This window comes from Sylvia atricapilla, chromosome 4 (assembly GCF_009819655.1).
Source record: "Sylvia atricapilla isolate bSylAtr1 chromosome 4, bSylAtr1.pri, whole genome shotgun sequence".
In the NCBI taxonomy this organism is placed as follows: Eukaryota; Metazoa; Chordata; class Aves; order Passeriformes; family Sylviidae; genus Sylvia; species Sylvia atricapilla.
The window spans coordinates 60,132,786-60,157,654 of record NC_089143.1 but is presented as its reverse complement, the minus strand read 5'-3'; the positions used below and the strand labels follow the sequence as shown (position 1 = coordinate 60,157,654).

At 37.4% G+C, this 24,869-nt stretch overlaps 1 protein-coding gene across 1 annotated transcript in view; it reads left to right on the top strand.

Annotated features, from left to right (window-relative positions):
- The window catches only part of ARHGAP10 (Rho GTPase activating protein 10), a 138,395-nt gene that overhangs the window by 66,776 nt on the left and 46,750 nt on the right, over positions 1 to 24,869 (top strand). Inside the window, exons 10-18 of the mRNA XM_066318066.1 lie at positions 1,162 to 1,256; positions 4,047 to 4,128; positions 5,153 to 5,195; positions 6,492 to 6,557; positions 12,802 to 12,876; positions 17,844 to 17,931; positions 19,114 to 19,172; positions 21,661 to 21,766; positions 22,387 to 22,546. Of these exons, the coding sequence (XP_066174163.1) occupies positions 1,162 to 1,256; positions 4,047 to 4,128; positions 5,153 to 5,195; positions 6,492 to 6,557; positions 12,802 to 12,876; positions 17,844 to 17,931; positions 19,114 to 19,172; positions 21,661 to 21,766; positions 22,387 to 22,546 (774 nt within the window). The remainder of the gene's footprint in view (positions 1 to 1,161; positions 1,257 to 4,046; positions 4,129 to 5,152; positions 5,196 to 6,491; positions 6,558 to 12,801; positions 12,877 to 17,843; positions 17,932 to 19,113; positions 19,173 to 21,660; positions 21,767 to 22,386; positions 22,547 to 24,869) is intronic.

The following is a 24,869-nucleotide window of genomic DNA, read 5'->3' as shown; positions in this document are numbered from 1 at the left end:
TTTCAGGTATCTTTAAAAGCATCTGAAATATTCAAGACTCATGACTTTGTTTATCTTTAAATGGCTTTATTTCTACCGAAATAGTTGGGAACTGATGGCACTCATTACCATTAAAGATGACACATTAAATGAATGTATTGATAGGGATAAAATGCATTTTGTTGCCAGAAAAAAGGATATCTGAATCTGGAAACTATGGCTTGAGTCAATATGCCTGTAAATGCAGCACCCTGCCCTGTCTTCAAATTTGGTTAGAAAATCATTGGAATTTTTCAAGTCATTATAAATTTTACAAATATATTGAATTTGGAAGAATCTTTCAAAAGCTTTGGAAAACCTCATGTACTGAAAATCAGTGGTATTTGGTTTCCTTAATCACTTCAGTACTTCTATGGATTTTTTTATCCTAATATACTCTAATGGTAATAAGCTATTTTAGTATATTCTATAGTGTGTGTGTTTGAGCATTCAGCATTCTAAACCACCTATGAAGCCATTCCTGCTGTATTAAAAGATCTCCCATTTGGAAACCCTTGCAGTTACTCCTTCAGTGACAGCCTTCTGTGTCTGGAGATGCTGATGCTAAACAAGACAAGAAATAATTGAAATGTGCAGTTAATCCTGATTTAATCTGATATACAACTCAGGCAGCATTCACAGATGAGTTTGTGTGATTCCTGGGTAAAATAAGGTCCTGGTGTTGGCCTGGAAGAAAGAAATAGTTGGTTCTGTAAGATGTATTTCAGATAGTAAAGAACACTTCTTTGTTCTAGTTAGTGTAGCCTTTAGTATGGCCTTTACTGTGGAAATCACTGTGGCTGACATAAAATGGGAAAAGTCTCTTTGTGTGTTTATACTGTAACCAGTGCAAAATATTTTTGTTAGTTTAACTTATTGTGGTACTGAGTCATTCTGTAAAATACCAGCTAAAACAGACTCAATATTTTTAGATTTATGTCCCAGAAAAGACCTTAGAATTTATGTTATTGTGTACAAAAGTGAACTGCAAACATGGGCGAATTCTTTTGCAAGTGTCAGTTTTCAGTATAGCTTTTGTCATTTAATATAAATTTACCTTACTTGCCTTGTACATCTGGCTTACTGGAGCTTATAAAAACTTATGAAAACTGGGTCAAGCTTATAAAAATTTCCTTTTCACAGGGTGATGCAGAACTCTTTGTCCTTACATATTGTACCAAAAGAAATACAGATACAATAGACAGACGATTCTGTTTTGACTTGGAAGCTTCAGACAGGTAAGCTTGTGAATCACACTAGGAAGAGCTCTTTTTAAGCAGTAGTTAAAACTACTGCAGGATTACTGTTGCGTTTTCTTCTGATTTCTTCAATCCTTGGGCAGAGTTCCAATGGGGATGATCACTGGAGGAGCAGGCAAGCACTGCCATGGCTCACTGGTTTTTACTTCAGATGTGTGTAGCAGAAGCAGAGAGCAGCCAAACTGAAATGCAGACATTGCCTGAGCTCACATTAAAGAAAAGCCCAAAGTTAAAAGGAGCTATAAAGAGTTGTTATCATAGTGAAGAAACATGGCTTGAATTGAAGTACATACAGCTACAGTGAAAGACTGCAGTAATAATGTATATAGGCATTACCACGTTGTATCACAGTTCTGCTTTCCAAAATGATGAGTTGCTGAGGAGGTATGGTGGATTTTCAGATTCAAATAAAGTTACTGGGATTTTGAGGCTTTTTTTGCCTGGTATAATCATCCTCTGGACCTTGAACGTTGTTGTGACTGTCTTTTTGAAGCACCACTGTTGCTCTGTTTCTAAAGACTTGGTAATCTTTTTCTCTAAAGGATCTCAAAATTTAATAAATGTTGTCTTTCAACAGCATTTCAGTTTTCCTTCATTTATGAAGGTGAGAGTATCCAACTTAATAAAGTACTCCAAATAAATATGGCTGTAGTAATGCTACATTATTTTGATGCAGAAATTGATCATGTCTGTAGTTAAATGCTAGGTATTAATTAGTTTTTCCATCCACCCCCTCTGAGCTGCTTTTAATCTCTTATGTTTGCTCCTTACTTATACCAGTTAATTACATGCTAATTTATAATATAGTAGGTCTTCAAGTTTTATAGGCTTTTGGGGTTGTTTTTTGCATCAGATTCTTAGTGTTTTTCCCTTCAACAGCAGCAGGGCCAGTGCTGTCAGGCCCCCCCTTGTCCTGTGATTGCTAATGGTCTGCAGATATGTCTGTGATTATGTACTCAGACTTTAATCAGAGTCTCTATGCTGAGCTTGTGTGACCAGTCAGACTGGCCTGTTCATTCCTATGAGCCATGGGTAAAGGGATGTGAAACTCCCACTGCATCAGAAAACTTCTGGCCCATTCTAGGCAGATGGCAAGATGGTCATTTACAGCTTAGGTGATGTTTGTCATCATTCCACAGTATGGTTTGAACTTGCATTTTTTAATTGAGAAGAATGTGGTTTAACTATTCAAACACTGTGTCCCAATAGTACAGAAGGCAGTAAAGATTTATACTTTAAATATAAAGATTGACCAGCTCCTCTTGGGTCAGTGTATTGATTGGTCAGTAGGGATAACAGATTCCAAACTGAGTCTGAAAAAAGTGGTGTGAGAAATGTCAGTCTGTCCGCCTCTGTGTGTCATCTGCACAGTGGAGTGTCTGGAGTTTATACAGAGGTGGATGGAGAGCAGGGTTTCCTTGCTCCTGCAAAACACTTTTTCATTCTCTTCTCGGGTAAAAGGGGGAAAAAATCTAGTTCATCTTTCTCTCTTGATATAATGGACACAATTTGATGCACTGTGACCTTGATATCAGACATTTTTCTTTTAATAATATATGTGTGTGTAGTACTGAGATGTTCCCATGGAGATTAGTTCTGTGCTGCAGGCCATTAGCTTGTTTCCTTGGTATCAGTTCAGGGCACACGTATCCCTCAGCTTGTCCAAGCAAAAAAATAACACAGGGATTGACAGCTGGGCATGGAGTTTTCTTTGGTGCTTTGGAAAGGAAGCAAGATTGTAAAATTTTAGGGGAGACTTTTAAGTGGCAAGCATTTGGCCTTGTGTGTGACTTAAGCATAACTTGGAGCTGGCTGAAAATTTGCATATCTTTTCTTTCAAAAGGAAGGCTGAGATGGTTGTTTTTTCTTGAAATTCTGATATTCATGGCTCTGAGGGTGCTAAGATTCTGGTTAAATCTCTGCGAAGTGATACTTTTTCTGTTTCTAGTACTCCATCTTGTTTACTTGAAGATAACTAGTGGTAAATGGACTAGTTTCACTAGGTTTACTTGAAGGATTAATGGTAAATGTAGAGAAATTTTAATCTTAAGGAGAAGAGCAGATGTCTTTTAGGATAGGAAAAAAGTTATTTTATTGATAAAAAGCATTATGCTTCTGAAATACTACCTAGATTTTAATTTTTTTCCAATGTACGACAATGAGGGAAGGTTTTATTTCCTTTGACTTTATTTTGAAGACAAATACATGATATTTCATGCAGCATATACTAAGTTTGATGTATTGCTTCTAGGTTGATACTCTGATACCTTGACAATTGTAATTTAGTGAAAAGAACTAAATGGTTTGGTTTTCGGTTTTCTACTGAAGTAAGATGTTTGTTTTCATAAAGCTATTTACTTGCAAGCCATGATCATTGTTCCTGCTTTAAAGATGAAAATTATATATTTACTTAACAAATGCCATTTTTCATCTACCAACAATGCAGGTCCAAGTTTATTTACAATTCACAAAATTCAGTAACTCCAACAAGTGTTGGAGTCAGCAGGTGATCAACAATGAGCTATTTCAAATAAATAGTGTGCAGATTACATTCCTTCTTTTTCTTCCCTGTTCTCCCTGTTTCTTATTGTTTGTATCACTTCTATACCTGTTATTTTTAAGATCAGCAGTGTTCAGTTATTAAGCAAAAGAAAATGAACCCTGACTTTTAGGACAATGGGCTTTTGCTTGTAGTTGGAAATAGAATTTGACAGGTATTTTTTAGTTGCTGATGAGTGCAATTACTTTATGTTTTTGGTGCCTTTGCAGGCCTGGGGTTCCTGTGACCATGCAGGCGTTTTCTGAGGAAGACAGGAAGCTGTGGATGGAAGCCTTGGATGGAAAAGAAGCTGTAAGCATAATTTTTAAAATATTCTTTTATAGTGTGATGGGGAATTCTTTCACCCTCTGCTTTCTGATCCCATTTATACTTTTATAAACTGGGTTTATGTAGTTTGCAAAATGATAGATTGAATGAAAAATGGATAAAAGTGAAAGAAAACTCAGGAGAGATGAGTAACTTGGTAAAGCTCAGTGTAGATATCTGCTAATGCTGATATGAGAATTTGTCATTGTAATGACAGCATTGATTTTTATAAATGGTTTCCCATCCCAATAATAATATTGGTGTTGTAGAAAATGTCTAGTATAAGCACGTTCACTTAGTCTTATGCTGACATGCTGCATTCCAGTGGCAAGACCTGCATGAGTGAGTTACATGGTATTATTATTTCAATTTTTAACACCAGATCAAAAAAGTTCTTGTCAATGGGACTGAGATTGTACATGAATTTGCTTAATTTCTGCCTCGCATCAGGAAACAGGTCTAAAATGTTGAATTGAAACGCACTATTATTCTTACAGTGATAAATATATTTGTCTTGTGGGCCAGAAATAGTGGGTTTTTTTAGACAATGATACAATCATGTGTCTGCCCCAGTAGTTATAGGTTTGACTGACCTCATTGTTACACTGACCTGGTTTCATTTGCAGAGATGTTTATTACCATAACATGTTGGCTGAGCTGGACTCCCCAATAAATTTACAGCTTCTGGGAAAGCCAAACTGGGACATAAGTACCAGGAACCATCACATTCTTAATAATTTGAATAACCTTGAAACTGTGGGAATTGAACCTGCAAAGAAATGTAGGAACATGGAATACACAAATCCCAGTTATTTTCAGTGGTTGTACTGACATTGTTCTGAGGGGGCACAGACCTCTGGTCCTAATGTTGGAGCTGCTGCTGGTGCTATGTTCTGGCTGTAAATAACTGTATTTGTGCCTACTGAGCATTAGATTGAGAGTATGTTATTATCTGGTTTCATGGAAGTCTTTAAAATAATTTATGTCTTTTTTACTGTTTCTGTGTTAGCTGCTCATCAACTTGAATAGAGCGAATGCAAAACAAGAGGGAAGTAAGTATTTGAATTAGCATTAAGGCTGATTTTGTTAATATTTTATAATTGAGAAAGGCAATGGCAATTTGTTGGTTTTGCTGTTGTTTTTTCCCCCCCCTATGGATTCAGCTTAATTATTTTACTTTTAAATCTTGAGCTTTGAATATTACTTGTGGATTTTGTAATTAATGGGTTTTCACACTGACTCAGTACATACATAAGAACTGTAGGACTGGACATCAGCTGTAGAAACATTCTGATTTTTTTTTTTTTTGCCTATTTACTTCATGCCTGAAATTGATTCAAGGATGAATTTGTATGTAAATGCATCACAATTTCTTAATGCAGACTGTGTGTGCCTTTTTGTTAGAATGTGTAGGTATGGTTTTAAAAGCAGTTGCAGCTGAATGTTAAGATAGCAAAAAAGCTATCTTGAATTTGTGCATTTAAAATATGAACCAAAATATGGAAGTAGAAGAGATGGCGTTCTTTAGACAGCATTAAATTTCTTCTGTTGGCAAAGTATGAGTGTGAAAAAAGGTATCCTTAGATTATGAGGCAATTTTTGCTTGTTTTTTTAAAAACTTGAAACTGCTGATTAAAGCTGAATCCTGTTGTTAATAGAAATTTTTCCTCAGATTTGTCTTTCCATGGTGCAAGACCAGGTCCCCAGGAGCAAGAAGGCCAGATGTTTGGGGGAAGGGCAGTTTTGCAACATAAGCATTTAAATGAAGTTTTGCTGTGAAGAAAAACAGTAAGATAGGAACAACAAAGGAATGCTGGAGCTCAGCTGTTGTCCTGTTCATGCATCTGCTTTCATGTACTCAGATCATTAACTGCTGTGAAATGATATACATGTGTCCTGTATCTTTAGTGTGGGAATTTCTTTGGCTGAGGGTAGGACTCAGTAAAAGCCCTGCTGTTGATAATTATGTTTTTTCATCATAAGTACTTCCTTGTCCCATTTGGTGAACTCTCTCAGATGTTGTCGATGTTGCAGTAAGTACTGTTAAATTCTATCTTGCATCTGCCAACATGTGTAACTAATCAGAGATCCCATTCTTCAAAGGATGCTGCTGTGAACAGATTCACTGAAGCCACTATCACCAGAACAAGCCTTTACTTTGGCTAGGCATGCTTGTGAAGGAGAAAAGCAGAATTTCTCTATAAAAAGTGATGTACTCTACCAATTTCAGAATATTTAGTTTTGCCTCAGAAGTACCAGCTTTATGATTAAGTCCAGCCTTTTTTTCAGTGAAAGACATAATTGCAATGGTGCTTTAAATGATCAACCCTTTTTATTTTTTTTTGTAGGTGCACAGTTGGATAAGATAGGGTTCACCATCATCAAAAAGTGCATCAGTGCTGTTGAAACACGAGGTAATGATCAACCCAGCCTCTTTGAGAAGAGGATGAAGCAGCTGGTCTGCTCTGTGAAGAAGGCTTGTGTGGTAAAGTCTCCTGTAGGTCTCTGGAAAAGACTTTACCATGGAAGACATTTCACTGATTACACTGACCAAGACAGGAGTCAGTCCGATCCCATCCTTTAGTGCGTGGCTTTCTTTCAAGAAATGCGTTTGTCAGAAGTGCTCACAAATGGGGAATAGCACCTCTCTTGACAAAGAGAGGCACGTTTTTTGAACCATAGCTAAGGGAAACCTGTGTGTTGTAGGCAGTGCCTGCACTTTTGCTTTGCTGTAGGAGAGTAATTTATTTCAGTATTTCGTTTCTGTTCAGTCTCTTAAGGCAGAGGAACAGGAGCTGAGCAGGCAGGTGATTAACAAAGAGTGTTGAAGTACTTTTGGTGGAGTTAGTAACATCCCAGGGACAAAGATGCTGTTAGGATTTATTGTTGCATATACTCATTGTTGTACTTCCAGAACTGGAGATGGAGGAGAGGTCAGTGTGCAGACAATATTCAGTATTTGGGATTGATTTTGGAGAGGCTTTGCTGAGGTGTGTGGTGACCAGACACTCTGAGGCTCACTGCGTTGTATATGGCATTGTGTGGAGAACCAGCTTGTTTGGCTGTGGTTTTTAAAAGACAGAGAGGAAGGCATGAAAGTAGGTAAGGGACAGTATATTTTTCAGTTTGTTAAGAGATATTGTAATTTCTCTATGTGCATTTTGGTTTTCTCCTAAATTGTTGACTTTCCTTCCTACTCCCAAAGGGGATGCTTAGAATTTTTTCAGGAATTGTATCTTTTTATAGAGGTCTGGCATTGCACAGGGAATAATACTTATATCTTTGTGTATCACAGTCCAGCTGAAGTAAGATGAACAAAAGAGCAGGTTCATGCTTGCTGTCGATGCAGCATCTTACTGAAAAAGTGTCTTCCATCTATAGACTTATTATACAATATTATTAGGAACACAGGCAGCCTTTGTGATACTTAGAATTTTGCATTTAAACAGCAAGAAGTATCTGAAATCCTTTTTTTCTTAGACCTTTTTGTATCAGTCCTGTTCAATGCATTAAAGATGTTATTCCAGATGAGGCCATATTCTATCTGGGCTTATTTTTGTTCATTCTGTTCTTTTGAATATTTTTCAGATAAATTTGCCTGTCTCATCCTTTTAAAATTTCAGTTACTGGCATTTACAATCTGAATATTTGAGCTGGGAAATATTGCAGATAAAGCTGGCATCCTACAGATAAGTTGTCTGCACTGTGAAGCCCTGTCTCAATATAGTCTGGATCTTGTCCTTACAGTGAATAAGGCAGATTTAATAAAAAGGGTAGCATGTGCTCATATAATGAAAGACTAGTTTTGGCCTGTAATACAGTTACAGGCTACCTTACAATACCTCATGAATTCTCCTTACTATAAGCAGTGTGGAGTATACTATATTTTGGTTTGTTATTTATAAATGTGTTCAAATCGTTTTCTTCAAGTAGTGGGTTGGTTATTTTTTTTTTCTTTTTCTGATACCCTACAAGAAAAGTGAAACAGAACACAGCTGTGGAAAAAATGTAAACACTTTCTTCACAAAAGGACTATTTAGAAAAATGATTTTTGTTGCCATTTTTCCTTTCCCTCAGGGCTGTGGGTGGACAGGTTAAACTGAAAGGAGGTTTAAATTCACTGTCCTTTTTACTTTGATTTAGGGGCATGTAAGAAGGTGCAAAGTGTTTGTGTAATTCTCTTGCTCGAGACAAATGATGAGCTTTCATGAGTTAGCAGCATGTCTCCCCATAGTGGGATCTGCCCTGAAACATACTTGGGAAGGAATTAAAGCTTCCCAAGTCTGTGGAGACTTTGCAGTTTTGCTGCCCCTTGTACACAGGCTTTGTAAGATGTGCAGTCAATAGACTGCTTTCTGGTAATTACTACCAATGAAAAAGACTTACGTCTATTTATTTTGTTTTGGAGAGTACTCAAGAAAGAAAATAAATCAGCTTTCAATGAATATTTCTTATCCTGGGGTTCCAAGAATATGTTTAGGTGAGGTACTACCTACCAGGAAATCAACAATCCACTTAGTTTCAATACGCTTGTTTTGTCCATTACACTTCAAGCAATCGTTGATGAATTTCTGTTTTCTGATTCTGAACTTAACATCAACTGCATTTAAAAAAAAAAAAAACAACAAAACAAAACAAAAAAACCCTCTAAAGGAACTTTTGCTGAGCTAAACAAATGAAGGGCTAGGAGAGCATTCAGTTTTTTGTCTCAAAAGAGTTTGGACAAATAGTTGTATGATGAAAAAAATCCATCTCTCAAGCTGTAGAATTTTCTACCTGTACTTTTTCTTGGAAACAGTTTTTACTTGGTTATTTTACTTTAATGATAACACATCAAAAGCAAGTTATATTCAGCAGAAGAAAACAGGACAGATGCTTCTTCAGAGATGGTGCTTGTGTGCCATGTTTTTATCTCTTTTAATCATAATGGGTGTGAGGTTGGCGTGGGTGGAAAGAGAGGACAGTCTAGTGTGGGTGGAAACTGAGAATAGTCTTGTCATGTCACAGCAGAAGTAGTCTGGTATTCAGAGAGAGAAGAGCATAAGAGAGATATTGAACATAAACTTGTCAATGGCTGGATAATTTTTTTCTCAGTTATGCTCCCTTCTATAAAGCCAAGAAGGGAATTATTTGTTCTGAATGAGCAGAAGCACAAAAATCAGTATCTTGGTTAAAATGCATGTGAGCTTCTGATTCAGCATTGCCTTACAAGGGATTTGCTGTGCTTTACCTGGTAGGAAATGCTGAGGCATCAGGATGTGCATCCCATCTCTCACATACTGAGCACCGTGCTGGTTGGATGTGCACCTGTGTTTTGTCTTGGAGAGAGCATTTTGGGATTCTCTTTGGAGTATTTCATTTATTATTCTCTACTGAGAATAATAGAACGGAGTAGATGTTTATGGAAGCATCAAAGAGCTGCTTGCTCCACTAGTAAAGGCTCTGTGCATGTTTTTGTGGGCAAGTAGTTGGTTGTACCTTCTGAGGGGATGTGATGGGTAAAGTTTGCCAGAGCAGTGTTTGTCTGGAGCTTAGGGGCTGCCAATCTGAGCTGCAGAGAGAGATGGCAGCATTGAGCTGCGTGTCCAGGCCGGCTGCTCCTCAGGCAGGAAGTACATGGTGAGGAGAAAACCTTTGCAAGTGACAAAAACCCCTCTGTCATTACCTTGAATTTAGAGTGTCACTCGTGTGGCTGTCTCTGTGGCATGGATTTTGGTATAAAAATTGTATTTGCAGCTATAATGCACATCTCATGTGCAATGCCAGTCGCAAAGTAAACTTGCCTACTTGCTTACAATAGTATAAATTACTATCTTGCTTTCAATGCCTTGTATTTCTAAGCCTGCTTCACAAACTGTGTACCTGTGCCAAATTCTGGTATCAGGCAGCCAAACATCTTGAGCTGATGTAAATATGAAGGAAGTTGTGCTGCAGGGCTCTACTGCTCCAGGTTGCCAATAGTGCCTGAGCCGGCAGACGCAGCGGCGGAACCCTTCAGCGTTTCAGGCAGTGGTGAGCTATTCCTTGCAATGAGTCATCCTGTCAATTGTGTTCTGTAAATGCCAAGCATCATCAGTGTTGGATGTGCTGAAGATCTGAAACGTGTAGATTAAAATCAGAAATAGGACTGTTTCAAACCAGGTTTGTGTATTTTAAATAAAACATGCTTTGAAAGTATAGTTAAAGGTATCATCGAAAACTGTGTTGAAATATTAATGCCTCTCTTGCACTCCTTGATGTCTGCAAGCAATTAGCTGTGCTTTTTCCAGGTTGATGAATTTGAAACTGATCAATTATCTGAAAATCTCTATCACAGACTCATGATTATTGCTGGAGGATTGTCATGGTTTCAATACTGCCATTTTTCAGAGACTTCTGCATTATCATGTCTGTTTAATACTGAGCAGTAGGTTTTGTGGTTTGACCTTGATTATTTCTAAGCCCATAAATGCGTGTTTGGGGTCAGTGCAGTTGGTTCCCCCTCGTTTTAATATTAGAAACACAGGAAGTCACAAATCAACTTCTGAGATAAGCAAAAGCTGAGTGTGACAGTATTTCTTCAGCTTTTTAGCATCTTGCATATGATGCAGAAGGCTTGTTCTGTGTTACTAAAAGTAGCAGAAGACGTATTAAAAAAGTGTGATGCATTTTGGCGAAGCTTGGTGTTGGTTTGGTACCAAAATTTTCCTGGACACGTGTGAGAATTTTAAAGCAAAAAGTATTTGCTGCTCTCAGGACAGATTTGTAATTCATTCTTGTTTGGAGTGTACCAAGGACTATACTGTTGAGGGTTTTTTTTTAGTGCCTCCAAGTGGTGCATAGCATGCTATCATACTTGTTCTAAGGATCATTGGAAAACTTACTTGGTTGTGTTGATAACTTCTTATTTTGAGAAGAACAGTGTTGAGGCCTCATATCTGGTGTTGTTTGTTTGAAGTTTGGTTTTTTGTGCATAGCTGAACTGCAAGCATACTCTGGAGTTGTGTGTTTTGATGAGTACAGATAAAATAAAGGAGATTTGGCTTATTCTGTGGGTTTGAGCCAGCTCTGAACCTGGCGTTAGCTTAAGGCTCAGTACCATTCCAGCAGTGGCTGCATCCTGGGGAGGAAAAGGCCAGTTTGGCCCAGGTGGAGCAAACAAGGGAAGGAGCAGCTGTAGCCACAGCCTGGCACCTCCCTGCTGGGACAGAGGAAGGAGCAGTGCTGGAGTTCAGCAGGCTCAAGAATCTGGGGGGGCCGAGAAGGCTGCAGACTGTTTGAAGAAGAGGAAGGCGTCAGAGAAGAGAGAAAAGGTGCAGCAAGGCTAGGCAGGAGGAGGAGGAGGTAGAAAATGCCAAGTTCTCTCCACCATACTGAGAATTATTGCTGTGTATTATGGCTCTGTCTGACAGTAATTCATTAAAAGGCTAATGATTTTTACATACTTCATCTAATATTTATTTGGGAAGAAACTTTTTTCTCTCATGACTGGTTTTAATTTTCCTTCTCCGTGTTGGAACAGCTTGGTATTGAAGCTGGGAATTCTCCACAATTCTTCCTTTGTTGAAGGATATTTTGAATAAGAATACCACATAATCTGTTAGTTGAAAAGATTTCCTTGGAGAAGAAACACAGGTATTTTGTGGCCTTTCTACTCTTCAGGCCAGTGTGATTATGAAGGTAGATTGTGTTTGTAGATGGCTGCTTATTATGAGGCCTCTCAAACATCTGGGTGCTGTAGTATTTTATCTCCCACTGTCTGAGCTCTGAAACAATGCAGCGGACAACGACTATCTTATTTTGCCCTTTTTCTTCCCTGCCCCTTCTCTCCCTCCCCTTTTTCTTCTATTTATATTCATAATTTTACTTCCCTGGGGATAAAACTGGGTAATGAAATGGAAAGAAAAAGCAGGGGAAAAAAAGAGGTAGAGAAGTGAATGTATATGAGATGATGGAAGAGCACAGAGGAATGCCAGGAAAGTGGTCCAGTGTCCATAGAGAATGGGAGCAGGGGACTGAAATTACTGTGCTGGTTATGGCTCCTCAAGCAAAACTGTTCAGTAGCTTTTGGTGGTGCCTCTGGATGTAACTCCAATGTGGACCACAGTGAGTTGGAAGGAAGCCTTGTATCTTAAATGGAAAGCATATTTAAACTTGAAAAAGTACTGGGTTTGAGGACTGGGAATAGGCGTGAGTTTTTCTTCATCCAAAGTGTTTTAGTCACCACATACTGGGAGGAGGGAAAAGAAATATTAAAGTTATTGAAGAAATCTCAATTTAGCATTTGTTGGTTCAGTTCTTGCATTATTAGAATGTGGCTGTCAATGTACCCAAAATGCAGTTTAAAAAAATTGAAATTAGACTGTGGCTTGTTTATTTATTTATTTTAAAGCAAAGCTTTGTTCCTGTTTGCTTCTTCTCTCAATTTCAGAAGTGAAATTGAGAGACATGAAGTCTTTATCAAAATACAACATGAACTTACTTTAAAAACAGAGTAACAAAAGGATTCTTGTAATACTTCATTTACAATGTTGTTCTCGAGACTGTTAATACTGTGTTGTCTCTCTGTCTTTGAAGAAAATTTGTTGCCTGAGGCAAAAATTTTAGTGCTGAATATGACTGTGGTTGATCTCATGTCTTTTTTTTTTTTTTTTCCTCTCTCTTTCTCCCACATAATAGGTATAAATGACCAAGGACTGTACAGAGTTGTGGGGGTGAGTTCAAAGGTCCAGAGACTTCTGAGTTTGTTGATGGGTATGCCTCTATTTTACAAATATTTTTTTCAATATTTTATTTCATATTGTTTTACTGTCAATATTTACTTTTTATTGCACCTGCCAGTAGTTTGGTCTAGTCCACGCAAATAATCACCAAGTCATTGTAAGTTTCCCTACTTTCGAAAGACCTGGATTAGTTGGTATGAATAAATTATGAACTGCTATGAGACATCTAGGAGCAAAGAATGTGCTTTGTGCAAGGTTGATGGAAGTGGAATTAAAGCAGCCCAAATTGAAGGATCTGATCAGAGAATGCAAAATACCAAAGTCAGGAAAGTTTGAAGGTGGTTGCTTCATTGTTTGAAGTTTCTACCTTCCTTCTCCCTTGTCTAGGATATACAAGTGTACATGCCCATGTGTCTTCAGTTAATCACTGTGCAAAATAAGACAGTGAATTTAAGCCTACTGTTAAAGAGCTAATTGGTTTAAGAGGAGGGATATGATATATGCATTAATAATAACTGTGTGTCGAGGCAGGAGACAGATGGAGAAAGAATTTGGTTTTGTAAACTTAAACATCTTAGGCTCTTTTTTACCCAGTTAGCTAAAATAATTTGCAGAAACTTTTTTTCTCCCTTTTCTTTCTGGAAATTTTGATGCATTTTTAATTCCAGTGACTGGAATTCTCTTGCCACTCTACTGTCCCTGGGGGAGGGAAAAGGAGAGGAATATTGGCACCTGGATGAATCCCTCATCTGCCTGATATCTCTCACCAAAGTAGTAGCCATGACTGCAAAATGTGCCGTGTTCCCCCATTTCTTGTCCTGAGCACTGACAGTACATGCAGTCAGACAAGACCACTGGGATTAGTTCATTTTTATAGAGCTTCCAAACCTGTCACTTGACAGCAAAGGTCTGATTCTCAGGGATTCATTGGTATGCAAAGAAGCTTGTTTGCAGTTTGCACCAGGCTCTTCTCCAGAACCATGCATGCTCCATCTGTGCTGATAACACAGTGTTCTTTGGCACTGCAAACTGAAGGAAGCCAGAAAGTGAATTCATTTCATTACCCCAGACATTATGTGAATGACAAAGCGCTTTTATATTATGTGCTGCTGTCAGTTCAGTGCCACCTGTAAGACTTTTTCTTTTCCTTCCTTTATTTTTTTCAAACAGCCTGTCTCCTCAGAAATGATAAGACATCTTGAGACTTGAGGACCTGCATGTCATATCAATCTGTCATAATGACCTTGCTAAATATTAATTTATGATGTCTTACTTTAATCAATATTAACAGCACCCTGAAGTACTCCATTAGTAAACCTTAAAAGTATTATTGAAAAAAGGCTCTTCTTGGAAATACGAACTGGGCTTAATAAAAATGACTGATCTGTAACAGATTTTCATAGCTGTTTATCTGTGTTGGGGTTAGCCTGGGTAAGCAATAACCATCTTTAGCCATTGACCATGGGAAGAATGATGTGCTGTCACTCAGAGAGCCTTGATTAAATGCATTTGATATCACAAGACGCTTTTCAGTTTCGTTCTTGCTGGCTTAGCTTGGGCGTACAGGTCTGGCAGGCAGACTTTCCTTGCTGCCATTACTGGTATCCAAATTAAATAGACTTAGGTTGCCAATGGTTCAGTAGCAGCTGGAAGAGTTTACTGGGGATTCCAGCATCTGGTTTTAGTTACTTTTAAAAATCAGCAACATTTTTTGTCATTCCTGAGTTTCGTGTATTTATTTGACGTAGGAAGAGTACAGTGGTATCAAGATGAGGCAAAATACTGAACAGGAAAAAGTTAGGGGGAGAGCAGGTGCTTGTTTCTGATGATTTGTTGAAAGTGATCGTAGCTCTGCTCTTTATCTGTCTGTCCTCAGAGGAGAACAAAGAGGGTTCCTTTTTGATATACAGTGGTACAGAGAATTTAAAATGACTGATTAATCTTTAATCCTTTGTCTCTGGGCATACTCTTAGATACCTTTTTATATAAAAGATTTTTCAGAATCATAAAAAACTCATATTAACTTTCTGTATTTTAAAATGTTTGATAAGATTTCAAAGTATTTTAAGCTAGCTATCACTGACCATGAGGTTCACAGTTGGAAAGGCCTGCTGTGAAAAAAGTCTTCCCAATGGTAACCAGGGATTAAAAAAAAAAAGGTTTTTTTGGTAGTTTTGTCTCTCTTTCAGAATATTTTCTGTAGCATTTTGGAAAGTAGACTGAGAGTCAAGAGAGTATGAAAAGACCAACATATGCTTTCCTAGTACTATGAATGCATAGATTTTCATCTATAATGCAAAAATCTAGTGTAGCTAAGTCTCTGCAAAATAAGGCTTAGCAGTCAAATATGCTATTCTACTTAAAAAAAAGTTAGTTTTACAATTAATTTAGTCCATGTAACTGATATTGTGCTATTTTGCAGCAATGATCCTGTTTAAAGGGAGGCATCTGGTGAGGAAAACACTCTCTACCTTTTACGGGAAAATGTTAAATTGACCAGATACCTCATTGTCAACAGGGATAGAAAGCTAGAACTTCCAATATTATGGGAATGTGTTACAAGCACTGCAGTGTGATTTGTCAGCCATCAGGAGTCTCAGTTCTGGAAGTGCATCAGGCCCAGTTCCTGTTTCATCGATGATCTATCTGTGGTATAGATCTGATGTGGCTCATTTCCTACGTGCTGTTACATAGATTTTGTACAAGCCGCTGCATAGATTAGGTTTCAGATGGGCCACTGCCTGTGGGAAGGGACTGCTGAGGACTTGCAGTTCCTGCTGATGAGTTCAGGTTTGATTTCTGATGCTGTCTGGTGTGAAAAATACCAGATATTGCATGTAGCAGGAAGCTTTCAGGTGCTTCTGCCCCCGCCCAAAACCAGCAGGTTTCGAAACAATGACACGGATTTCCTTTTTATTTTATATACAATAGGTTACAGTATACATGCACATCTACTGTGGGCATATTGCATATGAAAGCAGAGAGAGTCTCCTCCTAACCAACTTTAGTGAACTTGACAGTTTTTATAAACTCTGTCCCCCTTAAAATTTAGAGCTGCTCTGTCAAAAGCTGTTCCTTAAACATGCCCAGTTGGTTTTACAGGCATAAAGTTGCTCTTCAGTGCACCGTGGCTGTTACAAGAACAAGTAGCATGAAAACAGCTAGAGTAATTTTTCTTAAAATCTGTTTGAAGTTCCAGTTCTTCCTGAAATGGGATGTTTGAAGTAGAGGGGGAAAATGGAGCAGGAATAGCGAAATCAATTGGGTGGTAGGGCACAGAGCGATGTAACGCAAATGCCAAACCAAAAATGAAGAAAATGTCTTTAAATCTTGATGGCTTCTACAATCAAACCAAGGGTTTATTTTTTAAAAAAATAGCAGGGCTATTTTTTTTTCCTCCAAGAGATAATGACATGTTTCAACAATAACTTCTATTTTTTATTTTAAGAGGCTCGCTTTGGAATTCAGATGCCTGTTGTTTTCCTCCCAAAATTCGTCAACAATTTTCAATGAACAGAGTGCATACTTTGAATGTAAAGGAGGTTGATGATTATGAAGCAGCTATTTAAAAACTGGATACATAGTAGTTTAGTAACAAAACCCCCATAGATTTTGTAGCTTCTGATGTGATGGCAGCTTTTATTTAATTAATTCTGGAGACAAATTTTCTTCTCAAAAAAGAGAATTTGAACATGGAAACAGCTAGCAATGCTAAAAAGAGGAAAAAAAGAAGCATATATCTGAGACAATCCGGAGTATTTTGGGTGGTGGTTAGCTAGTAACAGTTTGCTAGAAAATGTTATCTGACCTGTATTTTAAAATGAGATTTAAATAATTGATATAATGAGGGAGAATATTCAGTTACAGAAATAATTGCTTGGCACAGCTTTTAGAACAAAATTATTTAGTCCCGGTAAAAGGACTGCACCTTTAATCAGGGATCCTAATTTGATTTTTTAAATGTGTCTGTCGTTTGTCTGACAAGCCAAGTAACAAATGAATTCTGAATTGTATGAACGGGTCCACACGTAATCTGTGTCAGCTGCCGCAGTGACTGACGGAAACACGGAGCAGTAAATCATAACAGGGAAACTCAGCAAACACAGTGGGCTAGGCTGGCCATGTACATGTGCTCTCTTCTTGTGTCAGCTAGCTATCTTCCTGTTTTGAGGCCAAAAGGGTTTTTGGTTTTTTGTGGTTTTTTTTTTTTTTTTTTGTTTTTGTTTTTTTTTTTTGCTTGCAAAACATTCTAGTGTGCTGTGTTGTTTTCTGTCTGTCAAAAAGTCTTCAATCTGATGGGTCAATCAGACAAACCATTTTGCTTTGGTCTGTCTTGTTCTGAGACTCTCCCAACTAACCTGGAAGAAAGTGGGAGTTCTGTGGACCTGACAAATGGTCAAGCAAACAAGTATTTCTTGTCCAGTGGCTGAAATGGATCAAGTGAGGCAAACATTCAGCAAAGACTCCTTTTCCTACTTTGGAAGCACCTCTTAAAGATTTTCATACAATGCAGAGGGTCGAGCTGCACTTTGGCTGTTCTCATCAATGGTTTGCAAGCAAAACTATGGAGAGAATTTATCACTTTAAATAAAAAAGAAGAGAGTGAAAGATAAATTCTTCTTAGAGGGTCTTTTTTCCCTAAACTGTTTTTGGACATCTTTCTGTATTTGTGAACATCCCTCTGTTTAATTAGAGGTGTGAAAATTTCAATTGCTATAGAGATCTTCTTACATGAGGGTGATTTTTAATCCTTCATTAAAGGAAAAAAAATCATCAGTAAATAGTTTTAAAAAACAAAATATGAAAATGGAATTTTTAAACAGATTTGGATATTTGGTCTTCTTCATATCATCTAATAATAATAAATAGGATGTTGCATCTCTGCACGTGTGAGAAAACACATAGTGTTGAAAGTCAGTGTGTTGCTGTTCATGTAGCTTATACTGATTTAGAATTCCCTTTTTTCATGCCTTTTTTCTCTTTCTGGTTGTTTTCTAGATTCAAAAACCTGCAATGAAGTTGACCTGGAAAACTCTGTAGATTGGGAAGTGAAGACAATTACTAGTGCTATGAAGCAGTATCTGCGGTAAGGCTGACTCTTGTTTATTTGGGGTTTTAGACTCTAAATTCTTATTTTGGTTGAGTGTGTTAAGTTGCAATAGTTAGTTTTGCTACATTTTAGAATAGGAGCTCATTTTGTGCAAATATTGTGTTTTTTGTTTGTCTTGGGGAAAGCAAAATACTTTAGCAACATTAATACTCATAGTCATTTGAGACAAGCCCTCAAACACTTCTGTGTTAGATGCAGAAGCATTTCACTGATGCAGAAGCATTTCACAGGTTCAGAAACCTGAGGTGTTACTAAACTTGCTGAGTGTGGTTACTGAAAGTTAACTAAGATTGTTAAAATTTGTTTCCTTTTTTTTGTGCTTGTGTGGTAGAATGAAAAGGGAGAAGGCTGTGAAATTTTTAATATTTTCCTCTTTTCCTTCTGACCGTTGCTCTGATGTTCTGTGCGCAATAGTAATAATATTTTGAGTGTTAAAATTTTTAAATATTTAAAATATGGTCACTATTCAAATGGCTTTGCCAATTCTGAAAAAGCTATTTTACTAAATTGCCTAAGAACATAAAATGTCACGCTTTTGTGTATCTCTTGTAGTGTAACACAAACACTGTACTATTAATCTGCTATTTTTATTAAATATTCTTACAACCACTATCAATGAGTGCTGCAGAATCATTGTAAGGATACAAGTCTTACAAGAGTATAGAAAAGTATTAAAAAAACAGAAGGAAAAATGTACACACTGAAGTATTTCTCCTCTACAGTATTTCCCAGTATTTCATCTGAACATCACTGAAGTCAGTATAATAAATGGTTTTAACTCTGGTGGTGAGGGTTGTTGTCAAGACCTTAGTGTCTTTCCAGTAAGGCATTGACTTGTCATTCTTAGCATTTAAAAAGTGCTAATGAAGAACGAATTGCACAGTATTTGTGTACAGTCTTGGTGTTAAAACTGGAAAGGTGTCTTATGATAGAGGCATCACTGCACTCATGAAAGTGAATGGATGCATTTAATCTTATTTTCCTGATAATCCCAAGCTTTCCTTTTGTTCTAGAAATCATTGAGTTCAAGGGCCTTTGTAACAATGGTTGCTTCCAGTATAAGGATTATGCTACTGAATGCTAAAAGGTTTCCTGCTTAGAGTAAATGCATCTAGAAGAAAATACAGTTAAACTTATTATGTCATCCTTGTTTTACAGAAGCCTTCCAGAGCCGCTGATGACATATGAGTTGCATGGAGAATTCATCGTTCCTGCCAGTAAATACATGACTGTAGTTCAAATAGAAATCTTTTGTTGTTGTGATGTTGTGACCTCAGGAGCACTCTGCAAATGCAATTTCAGAAAAATGCTTCATCCCAGTAAAAATACAGGAACGAGGAATAATAAATTATTTAAGAATATGTTTTAATCAGTATTTAGTTCTAATGTGTGTCACATATAATGCGACTGCCTAGCACAGTTTTTACTTTTATGGAAAAAGTTTTGGACAGCCAGTGTAAACATTTAGTCTTATTATCTTAATTGTATAACGATAAGCATATTTTTTTGCCTTCCATTTATGAAGAGTATGAAGCTTAGGAAAAGAAGTACACTAATTTGAGCTCATTTTAGTCCTTAAAGCACAGCTGCCTGACCCTTGTTTTCAATGCCTTTCTAGCTTTGTGTGTGCAGACTGGCTTGAATGTTCCTCATGTATTAGAAGAAAGGAAAGAGCAGGCTAGATTACACTGTGGCAGTTCAAATACAGACTTGGAGAAGACACAACAGCATTTGTAGCTCAGTTGTATGGTATCTAGGGTACACGAAATTTTTTTGGAAGAAGATGGAGGGAAACTGTGTAAGAAAATTTTTGGCGAAGTATCAAACAGATATTTAGCTGATTTTCTTTCCAGCCTGTAGCACTTCTGGCAAACTGTGGAAAGCAAAATTAAAATAAACTTTGAGACAATTGCTTTATCATCTTCAGATTGCTATAATGACTTTCCAGGACTGCAGAATGTGTTTTCTTCTGGTCCTTAATTCAAAATGAGAATTAGCTCAGGAAATTCATTGCCAAAGCACATGCTAGCAGGCTAGTGCTTAAACAAAATTCAACATCCTTACCCACGTGGTGAGTCTTCACGTTTGTATTGGAAAGTGTTTAAATAATTTCTCAACTTCTGAAGTTTTGCCAGCAGTTTCTCACTTTATTTTTCTTTATTTTACTGTCTTTTTCAGAGAGATGTTTCAGTTGAAGTTACATGTTTTAGACAGTACAGTGTTCATAAGTAGTAAACAGCTCAGTAAAGGAGTTGATTCTGGGGAGGGAAATTTAATCAACATTGCAGATCTGAGTTACAGTATGCTTAAAAATAGGTAGTCAGCGTTGTTTCCTATGTTGGCTATAAAAAAACAACACTGGAAATAGCATGGAGTATCCTTTTCCCTGAAACTATCGGAAGAGGAGCCAAAATGAAAAAGTTTCCCTTCAATTCTGTTCTCTTTATACATATCAGCATAGATATGAGCTTTGACTGTATCTTGTAATTAAATTGTTTAGCCATTCTTTAATCACAATTTGTGATCTTCCATATACATAAAATAGTTCCACTTTAAAGAGTGCTTATTTTTCTGTAAGAGTTTTGGGTAGCTCACTAGAAATTAAACATTTTGCTTTTTGGTAGCCTTTTTTCTTGCAATCTGTGCAGGAGTGTTCACTGCAAAAGAATGAAATACAGCCCTAAAATCTACAGCAATATGCAAAGAGAAAAAAGTCTGAAGCAATATGCACTGAAGAAATATGGTATTTTATAGGAAATACCATATAGCAGTCAAAATTGCTTTAGAGAAAAATGGGACCTGATCAGTGGTCCTCATGTCAATACTTCTTTTGCATTCAGAATAAAGTCATTCAGTGAGGATTTCATTCTATTACTACTTTGTATTATTATAGGCAGTAGAAATACTTCCATTCCTCTCATTAGAACCACTACAGAGATGTAATTTTGGGATTTAATGCAGCTTGGAGTTGGAAGATAGTTTATTTTCATCTTTACAGGTTCTCGTTTTCATCTGTGTACAGTGAAACCTGTAGGGACCAAAATTATTCAATTTAATGTGCAACAGACAAAAATAAAAAGCTCTTTGCTTATCTTTATTTCTGTCCTGTACTAGAGATGCTGTTGTTATTCAGAACCTTTGTCACAGTATTCTCTATAGGTTTTTTTGCATGTTCATTCTTCCGTGTCGTCAGAGGTCATTAGGTTTTCTAAGCATTTGGATCTGCATGCAGTTTCCAATGCAAGACAGCATAAATGCAGTATCATTAGGTGCTCAGTACCAACAAAACTGAATTCTAATCATGAGGACAATCAGTTAATGATGCTGAAGTGAAAAGCAGTACAGTTCCTCCCTGTGGCACCCAGGAACATCACTGCTCACCTTGCCGTGTATTTGTAAGCAGATGAGTCCAATGCAGCAAAACAGTAACTGCATCTGTCAGCATTTAAAAATAGATGAACAAAGGCATCCTTTTGCAGGTGGATTGAAAGATAAGTTCTCAAAATAAGTAAATAAGTTGATAATTCTAGAACAATATTACATGTGAAAACAAGCACATATGTTCTGTGGTGCTGTATTTGGAGATGCGTAAGTGGTCAAGTGAAATGTGTGCAGTATGTTTCCATGCAGGGGTGGGGGAAGGCTTGTGTTTCTGTGAATCTTATTTTAAATTTTTTTTGAGATATTTATTTCTATATCCCTTAGAGAGTGGGAGTCCTGAATCTCGAGTCAATGCTGTTCACTTCTTGGTCCACAAACTCCCAGAAAAGAACAAAGAGATGCTGGACATTTTGGTGAAACATTTAGCGAAGTGAGTGCTATGACCTGCTTTCCTACCTTGTCAGAATTCTTGTCTTTACCTTTCTTGAACTACAAAGGGCTTTAGTGAAGTGTGGCTGGAGCTGAAGCCCATTTTGATGCTGTCATCCTCAACCCCAAGAACCAAACGTGCAAAAGCAGACAAGACATTTGACTCACGCTGTGCATATTTTGGCGGGAAAGGCAGAAATCTAAGACGCTAATGAAGCCATAGAAGTATTTACTTTAGCAGTCCTGCCAGCAGCTGAGGGTTTGATTGAAGTGAGAAAGGGAACATTATACTTTCTTTTTGCAAATTCTGGCAGAGGGAATAGTGGAGATCTGTTAGCAAATTTAAGTTGGTTTCACACTTGCCCCGGTCCAAGGCTAAGTGCGTTTTATGTATTTAAGTTCAGTAAGAGATTGGTTTTGTTTTTAAGTTGCCAGTGGAAGAATGGCTTTTCAGTTTTCCAGAATTTAGTAAGGCTTTATTTGAACAAACTGCACAAAACAGACTTCTAAAACATAGATTAGGGAAATGTAATGTTTTCATTTGTAGACTGCAGTTTCCAACAGTAATGGAAATTTTTCATAACCCATTTCCTGTTTTTTCCTTCAATTCTTTTCAAAAAGTGTTTCAAAGCATGCCAAGAGGAATCTAATGACCGTGGCAAACCTAGGGGTAGTATTTGGACCAACCTTAATGAGGCCACAGGAAGAAACTGTAGCAGCCATCATGGACCTGAAGTTTCAGAATATTGTCGTTGAAATCCTGATAGAAAATCACGAGAAGGTGAGTTTTGCTACGTTTTCACATTTCTGAGCATTGTCTGAAACCATCTGCTATTCTTAATGGGGTTAAGCGTGGAATTAGGCATGACATTAAACTAATAGTTTAATTTTAAAGAATGTTCTCTATACGCTGTACGCTTTTGGTTATTTATCCTTAATAATAATTGCTGTTCATAGGTGAACTGACATTTTGGAATGCATGTTTCCTGGCAGTGCTTCTGTGTGTATAGTACACCAGTAGATTTGCATTATGATATTTGCATTTGCTTTTTTTCTGAGCAAAAATGATACAAAACCGGAAAAGAGAAAGCTCAGGCTCAGTTTTTAGCTCTTCCATCATGTACTTTGACCAGAGTCTGAATTCATTGCTTTGTATCTTCATTTTATCTCAGAGTTCCCAGAGTAAAAAGGAAGACTTTGCTGTACTCTTAAGTTTTATGTGTAAAAAGCATTTAGGAGGATGCCAGGTATTAACACTTCCTTTGTTTTCAGCTGAATGTGTGTTATTTTAAGCCTTTGTATTTGAGGTAGTACTGAAAATAGAAGTCGTTGTTGATGCTGTTACTAAAGTTGCCAATTACTAAAGCGCTTCACAGGTACAAGGTACAGTCCAGGATATCATTGCATGGAATCTGGGATCTGGAATTAAAAATATAAATACTAAAAAAGTCTTGTACTTGTCTCCTTATTTGGGTACTCCTTTGGGAGTCCCTGTGTCTAACCTGACTTCTGTAACTGGGTATTTAAGGTACTTTGTACTGAGAGATGGACAGCATCTCTCTAACTCTTACTGTCAAAAAAAGAAGTTCTTTGCAAAAATCCCAAGGTGTGCTTTTTCCTCTCTCCTTTCTTAAGAACTCTGAGCATTGAAATTCCTTTTTCCTTTAAAGGTTAAGAGTGTTGAAATTGGCTATTTAAGTCAAGTGTTATCTACTCTAAATAATATATGTCTCAGGTTTTTCTGACAACGTAATTATGCTCCCTCTCTGATTGATACAGGCTGGGCAAAGCTGCTGTTGGCATAGCTGTGTCCACATGGTGGGTTTTGTTGGCTTAGTTGACTTTGGGTGTAATGCTGTCCTCACACGCACACTGAGCAGATATGGTATTGTTCTTCTGCTGGAAAAATACTGGGCTGCACATGTGGCTCAAGTTCTAAGCAATAAATATTCCAAGAGCTGTAAGCCATGGTATTAATTTTGGATCTTAGAAATGAAAGTAAACTTTGCAGTTGAGCTCATGATTTTAAAGCTATTGAGGTGACCGCACAAATTAAAGAAAGTCGAGAGAGAGCAAGCAGAGACAGGGTGTTTTAATAACATGTGGAGGTTGAGTTGTGTTTATTCAAATCACCACAGATTAGCACCATCCCGTTCTTATGCCAGCTCAGTCACATGTCTTTAAAAACTGGACATCAGTTTTACATTTGAAACATTAGTGGCCTTTCCCTACTCCTCTGAAAATGCAGAGAAGCGAGGAATGGAAAGTACATCAATATAATACTGCATCATTTTCCATAATTTCTTGGTTTTATGCCTTCTTTAGAAATAGAAGGGTATAATTTTTTTAAGGGTTTTCTGTCATTTCACTGCCATTTCTAACAGTGAACTTGCCATCAGTGGTCTGCCTGCAGCAACCTCTCCCCCGCTACATCTGCTTCCAAAATGGAAGGCAGCCCCAAGTGTGACCTCTGTATTTATAACAAAGGCAATGGAGAGGTGTGTTGAGGCATTGCAAAAAATTTATAGTCAGACTGAGTATGCTGCTTTTACAAGTGACCTTTCTGTGTTTAGGGCAGACCAAGGACCTACTTTTAAAGGCAAGCAAGGTCATTGCCAGTCTAATGTTCAATTTATATTGTTATTTTAAATTTCTGTGGATTTCAGACTTTCTGAGAGTCTTGCATTAGATATTTATAGCCCTAGTGAAGTCCTAGGAAAAGTCACTGGCTGTGGATTAAAATATTTCAAAATATTTGGTTCAGCCACTACTCTGACTCTGCTAATTTTTAGCAGCTTCTGCTGATAGAAGTAAAATTTTGAATTGTAGGAGGGTGACGGAGTCAAGATGGAGGTGCACTGACCCTTCACACTCGGTGCATATGTAATTTCCAGCTCTGGTACTCCAGGCATTTCTTTTCCCCTGCAGCAAAGGAAATGACCAAGAAATAGTCCAACTGTAGAAGCAGTAGCCATCAGTGTTTCTGGTATAAATACAGTAACCTGGGAGGCAAAATGGTAAAAAAATGGTTAGGATTCCTCTAATATTTTAAAATTCCATCAATGTCCATTGTGTCTTTTGTGGATAGCTTTACTTGAACAAGA